Consider the following 15,000-nt stretch of genomic DNA (forward strand, 5'->3'; position numbering starts at 1 on the left):
AGTGAGTTATTAACTGTTTATTAACTCATTAATCTGCAGACTGTTTTCAGACTCACTCTGTAGATTCTGAAGTGTTTCTTGCTGTAGATTCTGAATCGTTTGGATCCTGGTTCATCAGGATCATCCAGAACATAATTACACCTCGAGTCCCGTCCAAACAGATACTCATCCTCTATACAGTCTGTAAACAAACAAACAACAACAATCAAAAAGATAGTCATCCTATATACAAAACAAACAAACAATAAACAACAAACAGATACTAGATTTAGTGCTAACGTTAGAGCTAGTATCGGCACTAACGTTAGGGCTAGCATCGGCGCTAACATTAGAGCTAGTATCGGCGCTAACGTTAGGGTTAGTATCAGCGCTAACGTTAGGGCTAGTATCAGTGCTGACGTTAGGGCTAGATTTAGTGCTGACGTTAGGGCTAGACTTAGTGCTGACGTTAGGGCTAGACTTAGTGCTGACGTTAGGGCTAGTATCAGTGCTAACGTTAGGGCTAGACTTAGTGCTGACGTTAGGGCTAGTATCAGCGCTAACGTTAGGGCTAGACTTAGTGCTGACGTTAGGGCTAGTATCAGCGCTAACATTAGGGCTAGATTTAGTGCTGACGTTAGGGCTAGTATCAGTGCTAACGTTAGGGCTAGACTTAGTGCTGACGTTAGGGCTAGTATCAGCGCTAACGTTAGGGCTAGATTTAGTGCTGACGTTAGGGCTAGTATCAGCGCTAACGTTAGGGCTAGATTTAGTGCTGACGTTAGGGCTAGACTTAGTGCTAACATTAGGGCTAGTATCAGTGCTAACGTTAGAGCTAGTATCAGTGCTAACGTTAGGGCTAGTATCAGTGCTAACATTAGAGCTAGTATCAGTGCTAACGTTAGGGCTAGATTTAGTGCTAACATTAGAGCTAATATCAGTGCTAACGTTAGGGCTAGTATCAGCGCTAACGTTAGAGCTAGTATCAGTGCTAACGTTAAGACTAGTATCAGTGCTAACGTTAGGGCTAGATTTAGTGCTAGTATTAGCATTAGCACTAGCATGTGACCAGTGCAGTTAGAAGTAAGAACCTCACCGTGGGCTCGGAAGCCTGGGGCCATGGGCAGCAGGCGGCCCCAGGGTTGTGGTTCGGGCTCCTCGGGGACGGACGGCAGGGTGACGGGGATGGTGTCCACGCTGCTCAGCGTCCCCGAGCCACTGGACGATTGGCTGCTGGACGTCGGCCCGCTGGAAGAACTGGAACCAGTCTGGGACTGTGACTTAGATTGGGAAGGAGACTGGGTGGACTGGGGCTGGGAAGGAGACTGGGTGGACTGGGCCTGGGAGGGAGACAGGGTGGACTGGGCCTGGGAGGGAGACTGGGTGGACTGGGGCTGGGATGGAGACTGGGTGGACTGGGGCTGCCCCCCCTCATTTGTGGTCTCTCCAGACATGGTCCAGCTCTGCAGGACATATAAGATAAAATCAGATTAAACAGACTCACAGCTGCAATCAGCCTGCAGCTTCACTAAGCTTCCATCTCAACAGCTCTGTGCTAAACGTGGTTGGGTGGGGGGGGGGGGGGGGGGGCAGGAGACCAATGGAGCAAAGAAGCTGTTGTTGTTTTATGTCGTTTTTATGTTCTGCAACTTTCAACGTCTTCTTTTTGTGACATTGTGAGAGTGACTCAGTGTTTACAGGTAGTAGACCGGAGACAACGGATTCTACAAACTGCTCCTCGCCGCACTGATTGTTTGCATTTGTTCACACCCACCGTTTGGATGGAAAATCGCCAACCTGATATTAAACCAGGACCTTATCTCAGTTTACAATATTGCAGAATTGGAGACATCAACAGAGTGAATGTCCAGAGCACAATAAACACCAACAGGCAAACTAAGAGGAAGCGAGGAAAGAAAGCCGGTCTGAGACAAGATGGAAACCCTGCGTCCGGTTATCCTTTGAAATGTGTGATTGCACAATGAACCGGATGCCGGCAGGAAGGCGTCTCACGGCCTTCACAGAGACGTGGTTGGACAGTCGGGTCTCTGACTCAGATCTGTTTATTGAAGGCGTTGGCACACTGATACCACTCCACAGAGATAAGACCGTCAGTGATGATTTATACATAAATCACAAGCGGTGTAGTGATCTAACTGTACGAGACAAAGCCTGCATTATTTACCAGTAGAATTCCCACAACTTCTATATGCAGTAGTGTAAATAACGCATCTGATGGTAAATACTGGATGGTGTTTTACCTGCAGACCATCAGCACACCGACGGTCCAACACGACTCAGTCAGGTTCTGGATAAATGTTACCAGTACACCGGTCTGCTGGTTCCTGCAAACCAACCAGTTACTCAAAGAGGATCTTACAGGTTGTTCTGGATGCTCAGATTCAGATGTTAATCAGCAAGTAGCTGATAAATTAACTTGTGTGTGAACGTGTTTGTCTGCGTGTTAAACTAACAGAAGGAAGTTTGGTTTTATAGCAGAAACCATCAGACTATTAAACCAGTCAGTTTATTTACTGGATGACTGATTGATTCATTCACTTTGACTCTTTATTGATATTGATCACCAGCTGTCACTAATCATTGTCTTTAAACTTTTTCTGACATTTGACATATTTATATTTTTTAATGTGTGACTGAATTGTATTTGTGTGTGTGTGTGTGTGTGTGTGTGTGTGTGTTCGCCTCAAACTGCCCTTCAGAGATCAATAAAGTATTTTGAATTGAATCTAAAAATTGAATAATTTTAGAATATTTCGTTTATTCTCCAACAACAACAACAGAGAAAACAAGAGTGAAACTTGTGTTTGTTGTTTTGAGGTTTTCTCTTCAGTTCGGCTCAAACTAAACAGTAAATAACAACAACTTTCCTCAGAAATCTTCTTCTTCTTCTTCTTCACGGGCGACCGAGCGGAAACTTTCAGCAGCAGATACGGAAACGTTAAATTAACGGATTTTTAAACGGAGTTCGTTGAGATGTTTTGAGCTTTTCAATCATGATGACACCGATCAGATCCAGAACCAAACGACCCTGTTTGACCTCCGGACCCCCGCTGAGGTTTCAGTACCACCGCCAGCAGGACGCGGACTGAGCCGAGCCGAGCCGAGCCGAGTCGGGCTACCTGTCTGTAACGTTAGCGGGAGCGGGAACCACTCACCGGATCAGCCGGACTCCTCCGGGTCTCCTCAGCTGAGTACCAGACACACCGGGACCGGACCCAACCGGACACGTGTAGGAAATTTACCCGCCGGGATCTGCAGGAAACACGAGCCGGTCCGAGCCAATGAGAAGTTAGAAAAGCGGTCACGTGAGACGGCAACGATCGGGTGTGTTTCCGGGTTGGTTTCGTCCTGCAGCAGAGAAACAACGATGATCAATAATGATCAATAACAACCGATTGATGGGCTGATCGGCGCCGAGCACCTGTCTGTCTGAACACCTGCGTGACGTCATCATGGCCAAACAGCTGATCATCGCAGACGGTGAGTTCAGTCCGATCGATCATCGATCATCGATCAGGTTCATCTTTTGGACCTTTTTTCTTGTTATCAGCTCGTCGTCGATCATTTCTTCTTCGTTGATTCTCGCTGTTAAACCACCGAAGAAGAATAAAAACAATAAAACAGAAACGTTTAGTTAGAAAGAAGAAACTTTGAAAACATTTGAAGCTGAAGTCAAACTTGTCTGCAGCAACTGAAGGTTAAAGATTCATTGATTGATCCTTTAATTGGCAACTATTGTCATCAAATAATCATTTTTGTTTTTCTTTAAATCAAATCTGTTGGTTTAAACTTGTTAAATGACATTAAAGGATCTTTGACGTCACGGTTCTGCTGCAGCTGATCATTATTATCTGGATTCATCGATCAGCTGTTTGGTCTGTAAAGAGACTAAAGACACCAGGAAATCTTCACAGTGAAGAAGCTGAATGAGTCAAAAATCATGAATCAATAATCAAAACAGTGGGTAACTAATCAATGAATCGACTAATTGTTGCTGTAAGAAGGTCGGTTCAGTGTGGAGCTGCAAACATTCATTGATTAGTGCAACTGTTCTGATAATCAATCAAAGACGACGTGTGTTAAGACGTATAAAATAATGTCTTAATAATCATTAATAATCACCATCAATAATCCAGAATCTATTGATCTGTAAATATTATTGATCTGTAAAGTTTTCCTCCGTCACTGTGAAGTTGATCTCAGTGTGAATACTGGACTCTGATTGGCTGCAGACTCGTTGTTCCTCCTTCAGCAGATGAATGAAAACAAACATGTTTCTGACTTTAAAGTTATTTTTCAGTCCAAACATCAGATATTAAATGTTTCTTCGTCACGTTCGACTGAATCTTTCTGGATGTTTGAAGGATGAAACGATGACGCTGCTCCTCTCAGTCAGCTGTGTTTGCCTCCTCAGATGAGGAGGTGCAGGCAGAGGAGCTGAACCCGTTCTCCTTCAGAGAGTTCCTACGCTGGAAGATCCACGACCAGGACCAGGATCCAGACCAGGACCAGGATCCAGACCAGGACCAGGATCCAGACCAGGACCAGGATGAGACTCATATGAAGGTAGGGAGACTCCAGCGTCTGCAGCAGCAGAAGAAGAAGAAGAAGAAGAAGAAGAAGAAGAACTTCATGACGTCTCTTCTCTCTGCAGGTCGGCAGCTCTCTGACCTTTGACCCTGAGCTCAGGAGCTGTTTCTTCTCTGAGCCGTCACTCAGCCCGGTGGCTCCGCAGGTAGTGACATCATCACTGACATCATCACCATCACTGACATCATCATCATTACTGACATCCACACTGTCTGTCTGTCTGTCCAATCAGGAGGACGAGGAGCAGTGGGGGCGGAGCTTCCTGTCAGGTGTGGACAGCACAGAGGAGGAAGAGACCAGGTGAGTCTGCTGTTCGCTGATTGGTTGGTTTCTGTTCTGCTGGAGGCGGAGCTAATGACGACACTTCAAACATCTTCAGAGTTCAGTTTGAAGGAAAACTGCTGAGCAGACAGATCAATAAGTGATTAATGCATCAGTAGATCAATCAATACATATATGTGATGTCATGGCTGCAGCTTTATGAAGCAACATCAGCTTGTTTTCTTCTGACTCACTCAATCAAACCTCATCTGGGAACATCTGGGAACATTTGGGAATATTTGGGAACATTTAGGAACATTTGGGAACATCTGGGAACATTTGGGAACATCTGGGAACATTTGGGAACATCTGGGAACATATGGGAACATATGGGAACATTTGGGAACATTTAGGAACATCTGGGAACATCTGGGAACATCTGGGAACATTTGGGAACATCTGGGAACATTTGGGAACATATCTGTTTTCTTCTGACTCACTCAATCAAACCTCATCTGGGAACATCTGGGAACATTTGGGAACATTTAGGAACATCTGGGAACATTTTGGAACATTTAGGAACATCTGGGAACATTTGGGAACATTTGGGAACATTTGGGAACATCTGGGAACATTTGGGAACATCTGGGAACATTTGGGAACATATGAGAACATTTGGAAACATCTGGGAACATTTAGGAACATCTGGGAACATCTGGGAACATTTGGGAACATCTGGGAACATCTGGGAACATCTGGGAACATTTGGGAACATCTGGGAACATCTGGGAACATCTGGGAACATTTGGGAACATCTGGGAACATTTGGGAATATTTGGGAACATATAGGAACATTTGGGAATATTTGGGAACATTTAGGAACATTTGGGAACATCTGGGAACATTTGGGAACATATGGGAACATATGGGAACATTTGGGAACATTTAGGAACATCTGGGAACATTTGGGAACATTTAGGAACATCTGGGAACATATGGGAACATTTGGGAACATTTGGGAACATCTGGGAACATTTGGGAACATCTGGGAACATTTGGGAACATATGAGAACATTTGGGAACATCTGGGAACATTTAGGAACATCTGGGAACATTTGGGAACATTTGGGAACATTTGGGAACATCTGGGAACATCTGGGAAAATTTGGGAACATCTGGGAACATTTGGGAACATTTAGGAACATTTGGGAACATCTGGGAAAATATGGGAACATTTGGGAACATCTGGGAACATCTGGGAACATTTGGGAACATCTGGGAACATTTGGGAACACTTGGGAACATTTAGGAACATCTGGGAACATTTGGGAACATTTGGGAACATCTGGGAACATTTGGGAACATTTAGGAACATTTAGGAACATCTGGGAACATATGGGAACATTTGGGAACATTTAGGAACATTTGGGAACATTTGGGAACATTTGGGAACATTTAGGAACATCTGGGAACATATGGGAACATTTAGGAACATTTGGGAACATTTGGAAACATCTGGGAACATCTGGGAACATTTAGGAACATTTGGGAACATCTGGGAACATTTGGGAACATTTAGGAACATTTGGGAACATCTGGGAACATATGGGAACATTTGGGAACATTTAGGAACATTTGGGAACATTTGGGAACATTTAGGAACATCTGGGAACATTTGGGAACATTTAGGAACATTTGGGAACATTTAGGAACATTTGGGAACATTTGGGAACATTTGGGAACATTTAGGAACATCTGGGAACATTTAGGAACATTTGGGAACATATGGGAACATTTGGGAACATCTGGGAACATCTGGGAACATTTGGGAACATCTGGGAACATTTGGGAACATTTGGGAACATTTAGGAACATCTGGGAACATTTGGGAACATCTGGGAACATCTGGGAACATTTGGGAACATTTAGGAACATTTGGGAACATCTGGGAACATATGGGAACATTTGGGAACATTTAGGAACATTTGGGAACATTTGGGAACATTTAGGAACATCTGGGAACATTTGGGAACATTTAGGAACATTTGGGAACATTTAGGAACATTTGGGAACATTTGGGAACATTTAGGAACATCTGGGAACATTTGGGAACATTTGGGAACATTTGGGAACATCTGGGAACATTTGGGAACATTTAGGAACATCTGGGAACATCTGGGAACATTTAGGAACATTTGGGAACATTTGGGAACATTTAGGAACATCTGGGAACATATGGGAACATTTGGGAACATTTAGGAACATTTGGGAACATTTGGGAACATTTAGGAACATCTGGGAACATATGGGAACATTTGGGAACATTTAGGAACATTTGGGAACATCTGGGAACATCTGGGAACATCTGGGAACATTTAGGAACATTTAGGAACATCTGGGAACATATGGGAACATTTGGGAACATTTAGGAACATTTGGGAACATTTGGGAACATTTGGGAACATCTGGGAACATTTGGGAACATTTAGGAACATTTGGGAACATATGGGAACATTTGGGAACATTTGGGAACATTTGGGAACATTTAGGAACATCTGGGAACATTTGGGAACATTTAGGAACATTTGGGAACATCTGGGAACATTTGGGAACATTTAGGAACATTTGGGAACATTTGGGAACATTTGGGAACATCTGGGAACATTTGGGAACATTTAGGAACATTTGGGAACATCTGGGAACATTTGGGAACATTTAGGAACATTTGGGAACATTTAGGAACATTTGGGAACATCTGGGAACATTTGGGAACATCTGGGAACATTTGGGAATATTTGGGAACATATAGGAACATTTGGGAATATTTGGGAACATTTAGGAACATTTGGGAACATCTGGGAACATTTGGGAACATATGGGAACATATGGGAACATTTGGGAACATTTAGGAACATCTGGGAACATTTGGGAACATTTAGGAACATCTGGGAACATATGGGAACATTTGGGAACATTTGGGAACATCTGGGAACATTTGGGAACATCTGGGAACATTTGGGAACATATGAGAACATTTGGGAACATCTGGGAACATTTAGGAACATCTGGGAACATTTGGGAACATTTGGGAACATTTGGGAACATCTGGGAACATCTGGGAAAATTTGGGAACATCTGGGAACATTTGGGAACATTTAGGAACATTTGGGAACATCTGGGAAAATATGGGAACATTTGGGAACATCTGGGAACATCTGGGAACATTTGGGAACATCTGGGAACATTTGGGAACACTTGGGAACATTTAGGAACATCTGGGAACATTTGGGAACATTTGGGAACATCTGGGAACATTTGGGAACATTTAGGAACATTTAGGAACATCTGGGAACATATGGGAACATTTGGGAACATTTAGGAACATTTGGGAACATTTGGGAACATTTGGGAACATTTAGGAACATCTGGGAACATATGGGAACATTTAGGAACATTTGGGAACATTTGGAAACATCTGGGAACATCTGGGAACATTTAGGAACATTTGGGAACATCTGGGAACATTTGGGAACATTTAGGAACATTTGGGAACATCTGGGAACATATGGGAACATTTGGGAACATTTAGGAACATTTGGGAACATTTGGGAACATTTGGGAACATTTAGGAACATCTGGGAACATTTGGGAACATTTAGGAACATTTGGGAACATTTAGGAACATTTGGGAACATTTGGGAACATTTGGGAACATTTAGGAACATCTGGGAACATTTAGGAACATTTGGGAACATATGGGAACATTTGGGAACATCTGGGAACATCTGGGAACATTTGGGAACATCTGGGAACATTTGGGAACATTTGGGAACATTTAGGAACATCTGGGAACATTTGGGAACATCTGGGAACATCTGGGAACATTTGGGAACATTTAGGAACATTTGGGAACATCTGGGAACATATGGGAACATTTGGGAACATTTAGGAACATTTGGGAACATTTGGGAACATTTAGGAACATCTGGGAACATTTGGGAACATTTAGGAACATTTGGGAACATTTAGGAACATTTGGGAACATTTGGGAACATTTAGGAACATCTGGGAACATTTGGGAACATTTGGGAACATTTGGGAACATCTGGGAACATTTGGGAACATTTAGGAACATCTGGGAACATCTGGGAACATTTAGGAACATTTGGGAACATTTGGGAACATTTAGGAACATCTGGGAACATATGGGAACATTTGGGAACATTTAGGAACATTTGGGAACATTTGGGAACATTTAGGAACATCTGGGAACATATGGGAACATTTGGGAACATTTAGGAACATTTGGGAACATCTGGGAACATCTGGGAACATCTGGGAACATTTAGGAACATTTAGGAACATTTGGGAACATTTAGGAACATCTGGGAACATTTGGGAACATTTAGGAACATTTGGGAACATCTGGGAACATTTGGGAACATTTAGGAACATTTGGGAACATTTGGGAACATTTGGGAACATCTGGGAACATTTGGGAACATTTAGGAACATTTGGGAACATCTGGGAACATTTGGGAACATTTAGGAACATTTGGGAACATTTAGGAACATTTGGGAACATTTGGGAACATTTGGGAACATTTAGGAACATCTGGGAACATTTGGGAACATTTAGGAACATCTGGGAACATTTGGGAACATCTGGGAACATCTGGGAACATCTGGGAACATTTAGGAACATCTGGGAACATTTGGGAACATCTGGGAACATCTGGGAACATCTGGGAACATTTAGGAACATCTGGGAACATCTGGGAACATCTGGGAACATTTGGGAACATTTAGGAACATTTGGGAACATTTGGGAACATTTAGGAACATCTGGGAACATATGGGAACATTTGGGAACATTTAGGAACATTTGGGAACATTTGGGAACATTTAGGAACATCTGGGAACATATGGGAACATTTGGGAACATTTAGGAACATTTGGGAACATTTGGGAACATTTGGGAACATCTGGGAACATTTGGGAACATTTAGGAACATCTGGGAACATCTGGGAACATTTGGGAACATTTAGGAACATCTGGGAACATCTGGGAACATTTGGGAACATTTAGGAACATCTGGGAACATCTGGGAACATTTGGGAACATTTAGGAACATCTGGGAACATCTGGGAACATTTGGGAACATCTGGGAACAGTTTTGTTCGTCTGTGGCATCGTGTTTGTTGGCAGGTGAGATTTGTGGTCAGTTGCCGCCACACCAAACGCCACGATTGGTCCAAACCACAAACAGCTGCTGATTCAGACGTTTATGTGGAAAAGTTTCTGTAATTTAGTGAAACTGAAGTTCACAAATATTTCTTGAATTTGTGTTAATTATCGCAGGATCAGTTTCCTGGATGAACTGCAGGTAGATCAGAAGCTGTGTGTGTTTGATTGACAGCTGGCTGCTGATAAACCAGCAGGTTCATTCCACGTCTGCATTCATGACAAAGGACGACAGAGGTCAAAGGTCATCTCTGTACAGAACAGATGTTCCAGTCGGACTTTAAATGTTTTCCTCTTTCAACAGATTCTCCTCCAAACCTGAAGATCAGCTGAAAGCAGCAGGAGAAAACTACGAGGGAGACGACGAGACGTCTATCAGCGAACCAATCAGCTGCAGGAGGCGGAGCCAACTACAACAGGTAACACACGCACACACGCACACATACACACACACACACAGTGACAGGAGTGTTTCCTCTACGACGCACCAGGTTGTAACAGCAGAGCAACGTTTCAACTCCCAGTAAATAAACAGAGCCGGCGTGTAGTTCAGGGAGCCTGGGAGAACAGAGAACTCTCCAACAGATAATAGCTGTGTGTGTGTGTGTGTGTGTGTGTTGCAGTTGAAGGAGGAGAACGTGTCATTGAGGAGGTCCATCAGGGAGCTGCAGAGGAGATCGGAGGCTAATGAACGCAGGTAGGTCAGAACCGACCAATCACGCGACAGCACCGATATGATGCAGATTATTGGTGGAGAAACAGATGTTTTTATTGCCAAAGCAAGTGTGAAAAAAACAAAAACAAAAACTGCACATAAACAGAAGAGTTGTGATTTTATCTGCAGTATAAACAGATAAATAAGACAAAATGTAGACGCAGTTCAAACATACAAATGAGAACTATAAACACTGCAATAATGTTTTTTTTAATAAATGTATAATTCCAGGTGATTGACAGTCGTCACAGTGGTTGTTTTCCATTGGACGCTTTATTTCAGTCACAACAGATCATAAACGTTGCTGCTGCTCAGAGTCACGACTTCTTATTCTGGAGGCGAATGTGACCAAAACTGAAGCGTTAATAAACAGTTCAGACACGAGAGAAGTGACGTCACAGAGAGAATCTCTGTAGCTCCAGTCTGCTGCCGCCGCCGCCGTCCAGCGCGTACGGAGCTTCTGCTGTTGAATATCAGCAGGATGACGAGCACAGCAGGACAGGAAGTGTTGCTAAAGCTAAGCTAACGAGTCAGACTCTGTCCAACATCTGCAGCTGCAGGTAAACATGCTGCTGCTTTCATCAGGGTCTATTCTGATTGGCTGGGGATGAAGGTGGAGGCCACACCTCCAGCCAATCAGACTAGGAGCTCATTAATAATGCAGATAAGGAAAGACGGATTTAAATATAAACAACTTTTGGTGAATAAAATGTCTCAGATGTTTAAAATGATACCAGATGTGTAATAAAGTTTGTATTGAACTGTGAATTTCCCAGCATGCCTCAGTGCTTGTGTGCCCCCCCCCCCCCCTTCAGGGTGGCGGCGCTGTCGGAGGAGCTGCTGCAGAGGAGGCGTCAGGAGGAGAAGGAGGCGCAGGACCTGGAGAGCATGGTTCACTCAGTGGAGCAGAACCTGGGCCTGATGACGGTGCGTTCACTGACACTCAGATCAGCCCGGAACATACAGCGCTCTGCAGCCGATCACACACACAACACGTCTTAAGTAAAGATATAAACATACATGTGTAGAGAGAGTTACATAAGAGGAAACTAAAGGTTTAGTTCATCTGGATCATCTCAGCAGCTTCAGATCAATAAACAACAGTATCAGCTGATCGATTCTGGCAGCAAATCATGATCACACTGGGTTCCCACTCATTTAATAAGAGCAGCAGCTGTCGACTAGTTTTCATCTAAAACTGCAGCATTAAGTCACATTTTTCTGTAAATATATATTTGTTTAATTCTCAAAAAACATTTTTTTCTTTAAATGTTAAAATTTTTTCTCAAAACATTTCCAGATCTTTTGTCAATGTTACAACTTTCCTCCTGAAATGTGACATTTAAAGGGTCAGTCTGCTGTTTCCTGCTTTATATATATATATATATATATATATATATATATATATATATATATATTTAGTTATTGTCATTAAATCTCTTCCTTCCTCCTGTCGGATCTTTAAACTCTGCAGATGTTGTTCGCAGCTGATTCTTCTTCTTCTTCTGGTGTTTTACAGAAGCGAGCAGTGAAAGCAGAGACCTGTGTGTCCAGACTGAAGTTGGAGCTGCAGAAGCTGCAGGTGACAAACATTCAGCTTCATCAGCTGATGATGTTTCTTCTCGTTTCATTGAAGCTTTTTATTGACAAACATAAACATCTTCAGTTAACGAGCGGTGACGTTACGTCTCGTCGTCCTGCAGTCTGACGGATTCGTTAACGATCACAGATTGTTCGTTAGAGACAGATGATCCACTCTGGACTGAATGTTGTTGTTTGTCAGACTCAGGTTGAATCTCTGCAGTCGGAGAACAACAGTCTGAAGTCAGCCGAGTCTGAGGTCGTCATGACGATGAGACACAACGCTCAGATGGCGTCTGAGTACCTGAACAAGACGGCGAGCCAGGCCCGCACCTCCATCCGGTCAGTACCAGCTGTTCCTGTGTGGGCGGGGCATATTGACATGTTAGCATGCTAATGTTAGCCAGCATGAGACAGCTGCAGGACGTACAGAGAGCAGAGAGGGACAAACCAGTGCTGCTCACAGTAGTTTAGGTTACAAACGTTGCTAACTGTTAGCATCATAGTCACATGATGAGAAACACTGAACAACTTCCTGTCTGTCTGCAGTCAGCTGTTGGGGGAAACAGAAACTCTACATCTGGTCTCTCAGCTTCTTCAGTCCATCGATAAGATCTCCGAGCTGAACACGGAGTCCTGAACGCCTCGTCTCTGACGGACAGGAGGACTTGTTGTCATGGAAACAGCCAGTGAGGAGGTCAGAGGTCAGCAGGATCAGGACTCGTTTAACCGTGAAGCTCACCTGCACACACCTGGCTTTAATGACATCACAGCAGCCTGACAGGACGTCTGGCTGCTGATTGGTCGGTTGGACTGAAGACAGATTTCTCTTTAATGTTTTTTACAGTGTGAAACTAAACATAAAATTGCACTTTATGAAGAAAAACCTGCAGATTTCATATCTTCAACATCTTTAATATCTTCCTGGTGTTTGATTTGTTACTGATGATGCTTCTTTAAACTCTGATTACTTTATAATAAATATTATAATAAATATTAAACTGTTTCTGTCACGTCTCTAAAACTGAATAATAAGTAAAATGAATAAAGTTATTAATGTTAAAAACTCAGTGAGTGTATTGATCAGTCAGGTTGTTGCTGTTAAAGCTTCCTGCTGATGATCAGATACAGTCAGACACGTTGTTTATTTACCGCCTGTTGACCTGAACTCACCTGGTTGGTTTCAGATTCAACTGTATGATCCAAATAAACAACAATCAGTTCCTACAGTGTAAAAACAAAAACTACGTCAGTTACATTTGTCTTCTGGTTGTTGATTGGTTAGAGAGGATAGATGGAGGAGATCCTCCCGCCCTGCAGGTGTCGCTGTTGAAGCATTTTAATCAGAATTTCAATAATGGATTTTTTTCCAAAGAAGAGAGAAAAAATATTTTATAAATAATACTGAGATTTGGTTTATTTCAACCAAATATTCTTTTTTATATTTTGATCTTCCTCTTTCCTCAATAAATAGAGGATCAACCTCCTCTGCCTCTATAACATACAGCTGTCATACAGGCTCCGTTTATATATCGTACATATTTAATTAGTATTTTTATTTTATTTTTTATTCTCGTGAACATCTGTGCTGCTGTGAGTTCAATAAAGACTCCGTCTGTTTTCTCTGGTTTATTAACAAACATCAATACAGCGATTACATCACTGTTACAGACAACAGCCAATCAGCTGCCAGCATCAAACATCATCTTACGTGTGTGTGTGTGTGTGTGTTACTGTGTGTGTGTGTACCAGTGTGTGTGTGTGTATGTGTGTATGTGTGTGTGTGTGTGTGTGTTAGTGTGTGTGTGTGTGTGTGTGTGTGTTAGTGTGTGTGTGTGTGTGTGTTACTGTGTGTGTGTGTACCAGTGTGTGTGTGTGTATGTGTGTATGTGTGTGTGTGTGTGTGTGTGTGTGTGTTAGTGTGTGTGTGTGTGTGTGTGTGTTAGTGTGTGTGTGTGTGTGTGTTAGTGTGTGTGTGTGTGTGTGTTAGTGTGTGTGTGTGTGCGTGTGTGTGTGTGTGTGTGTGTGTTAGTGTGTGTGTGTGTGTGTGTGTGTGTGTGTGTGTGTGTGTGTTAGTGTGTGTGTGTGTGCGTGTGTGTGTGTGTGTGTGTGTGTTAGTGTGTGTGTGTCAGAGTGTGTATCTGCTGTCTCCAGTGTGTATTCCAGCTCTGTAGGTCTCTCAGTCGTCTTTGTTTGTCGGAGTCTGAACGTGACAACTCTGACGTCAACAACTGCTCGAACCTCTGAAACACACACACACACACACACACACACACACACACACACACACACACACACACACACACACATAACACACGTTTCATGGTGACGTCTTCAGATGTTTTTTCTGACCAAAAGTCAAAAATCCAAAGAAAACCAGTTTATTATCATGTGAAGAAAACTTTCAAATCATTACATCTGAGAAGTTACTGACATCACTGACATCACTGACATCACTGACATTACTGACGTCACTGACGTTACTGACATCACTGACATCACTGACATCACTGACATCACTGACATTACTGACATCACTGACATCACTGACATCACTGACATTACTGACGTCACTGACGTTACTGACATCACTGACATCACTGACATC

The 15,000-nt window shown here is 42.9% G+C and overlaps 3 protein-coding genes across 3 annotated transcripts in view; 1 reads left to right on the plus strand and 2 right to left on the minus strand.

Moving 5' to 3' along the window:
• The window catches only part of chek2 (checkpoint kinase 2), a 14,580-nt gene extending 11,319 nt beyond the window's left edge, over positions 1 to 3,261 (minus strand). The window contains exons 1-3 of the mRNA XM_067574859.1: positions 3,156 to 3,261; positions 1,076 to 1,442; positions 57 to 181 (exon numbers count right to left, since the gene is read on the minus strand). Of these exons, the coding sequence (XP_067430960.1) occupies positions 57 to 181; positions 1,076 to 1,433 (483 nt within the window). The 5' untranslated portion in view covers positions 1,434 to 1,442; positions 3,156 to 3,261. The remainder of the gene's footprint in view (positions 1 to 56; positions 182 to 1,075; positions 1,443 to 3,155) is intronic.
• Positions 3,262 to 3,310: 49 nt separating this feature from the next.
• entr1 (endosome associated trafficking regulator 1) lies at positions 3,311 to 13,387 on the plus strand. The gene is made up of 10 exons (XM_067574869.1): positions 3,311 to 3,480; positions 4,415 to 4,566; positions 4,655 to 4,735; positions 4,823 to 4,890; positions 10,401 to 10,515; positions 10,720 to 10,793; positions 11,627 to 11,738; positions 12,331 to 12,393; positions 12,595 to 12,734; positions 12,942 to 13,387. Exons 1-10 carry the CDS (start codon positions 3,453 to 3,455, stop codon positions 13,030 to 13,032), a joined length of 924 nt encoding a protein of 307 aa, XP_067430970.1. The 5' UTR covers positions 3,311 to 3,452; the 3' UTR covers positions 13,033 to 13,387.
• A 619-nt stretch (positions 13,388 to 14,006) lies between these two features.
• Positions 14,007 to 15,000, minus strand: part of ccdc180 (coiled-coil domain containing 180) — a 25,618-nt gene continuing 24,624 nt past the window's right edge. Inside the window, exon 28 of the mRNA XM_067576039.1 lies at positions 14,007 to 14,635. Coding sequence (XP_067432140.1) covers positions 14,507 to 14,635 — 129 coding nt within the window. The 3' untranslated portion in view covers positions 14,007 to 14,506. The remainder of the gene's footprint in view (positions 14,636 to 15,000) is intronic.

Source organism: Thunnus thynnus, chromosome 2 (genome assembly GCF_963924715.1).
Source record: "Thunnus thynnus chromosome 2, fThuThy2.1, whole genome shotgun sequence".
NCBI lineage: Eukaryota > Metazoa > Chordata > Actinopteri > Scombriformes > Scombridae > Thunnus > Thunnus thynnus.

Excerpts from the sequence above, each read along its gene's own strand:
- entr1 (XM_067574869.1), top strand. The coding sequence starts at position 3,453 with ATGGCCAAACAGCTGATCATCGCAGACG. Across the intron at positions 11,739-12,330 it reads AGAACCTGGGCCTGATGACG|AAGCGAGCAGTGAAAGCAGA; the intron begins GTGCGTTCACTG and ends GGTGTTTTACAG. Across the intron at positions 12,394-12,594 it reads TGGAGCTGCAGAAGCTGCAG|ACTCAGGTTGAATCTCTGCA; the intron begins GTGACAAACATT and ends GTTGTTTGTCAG.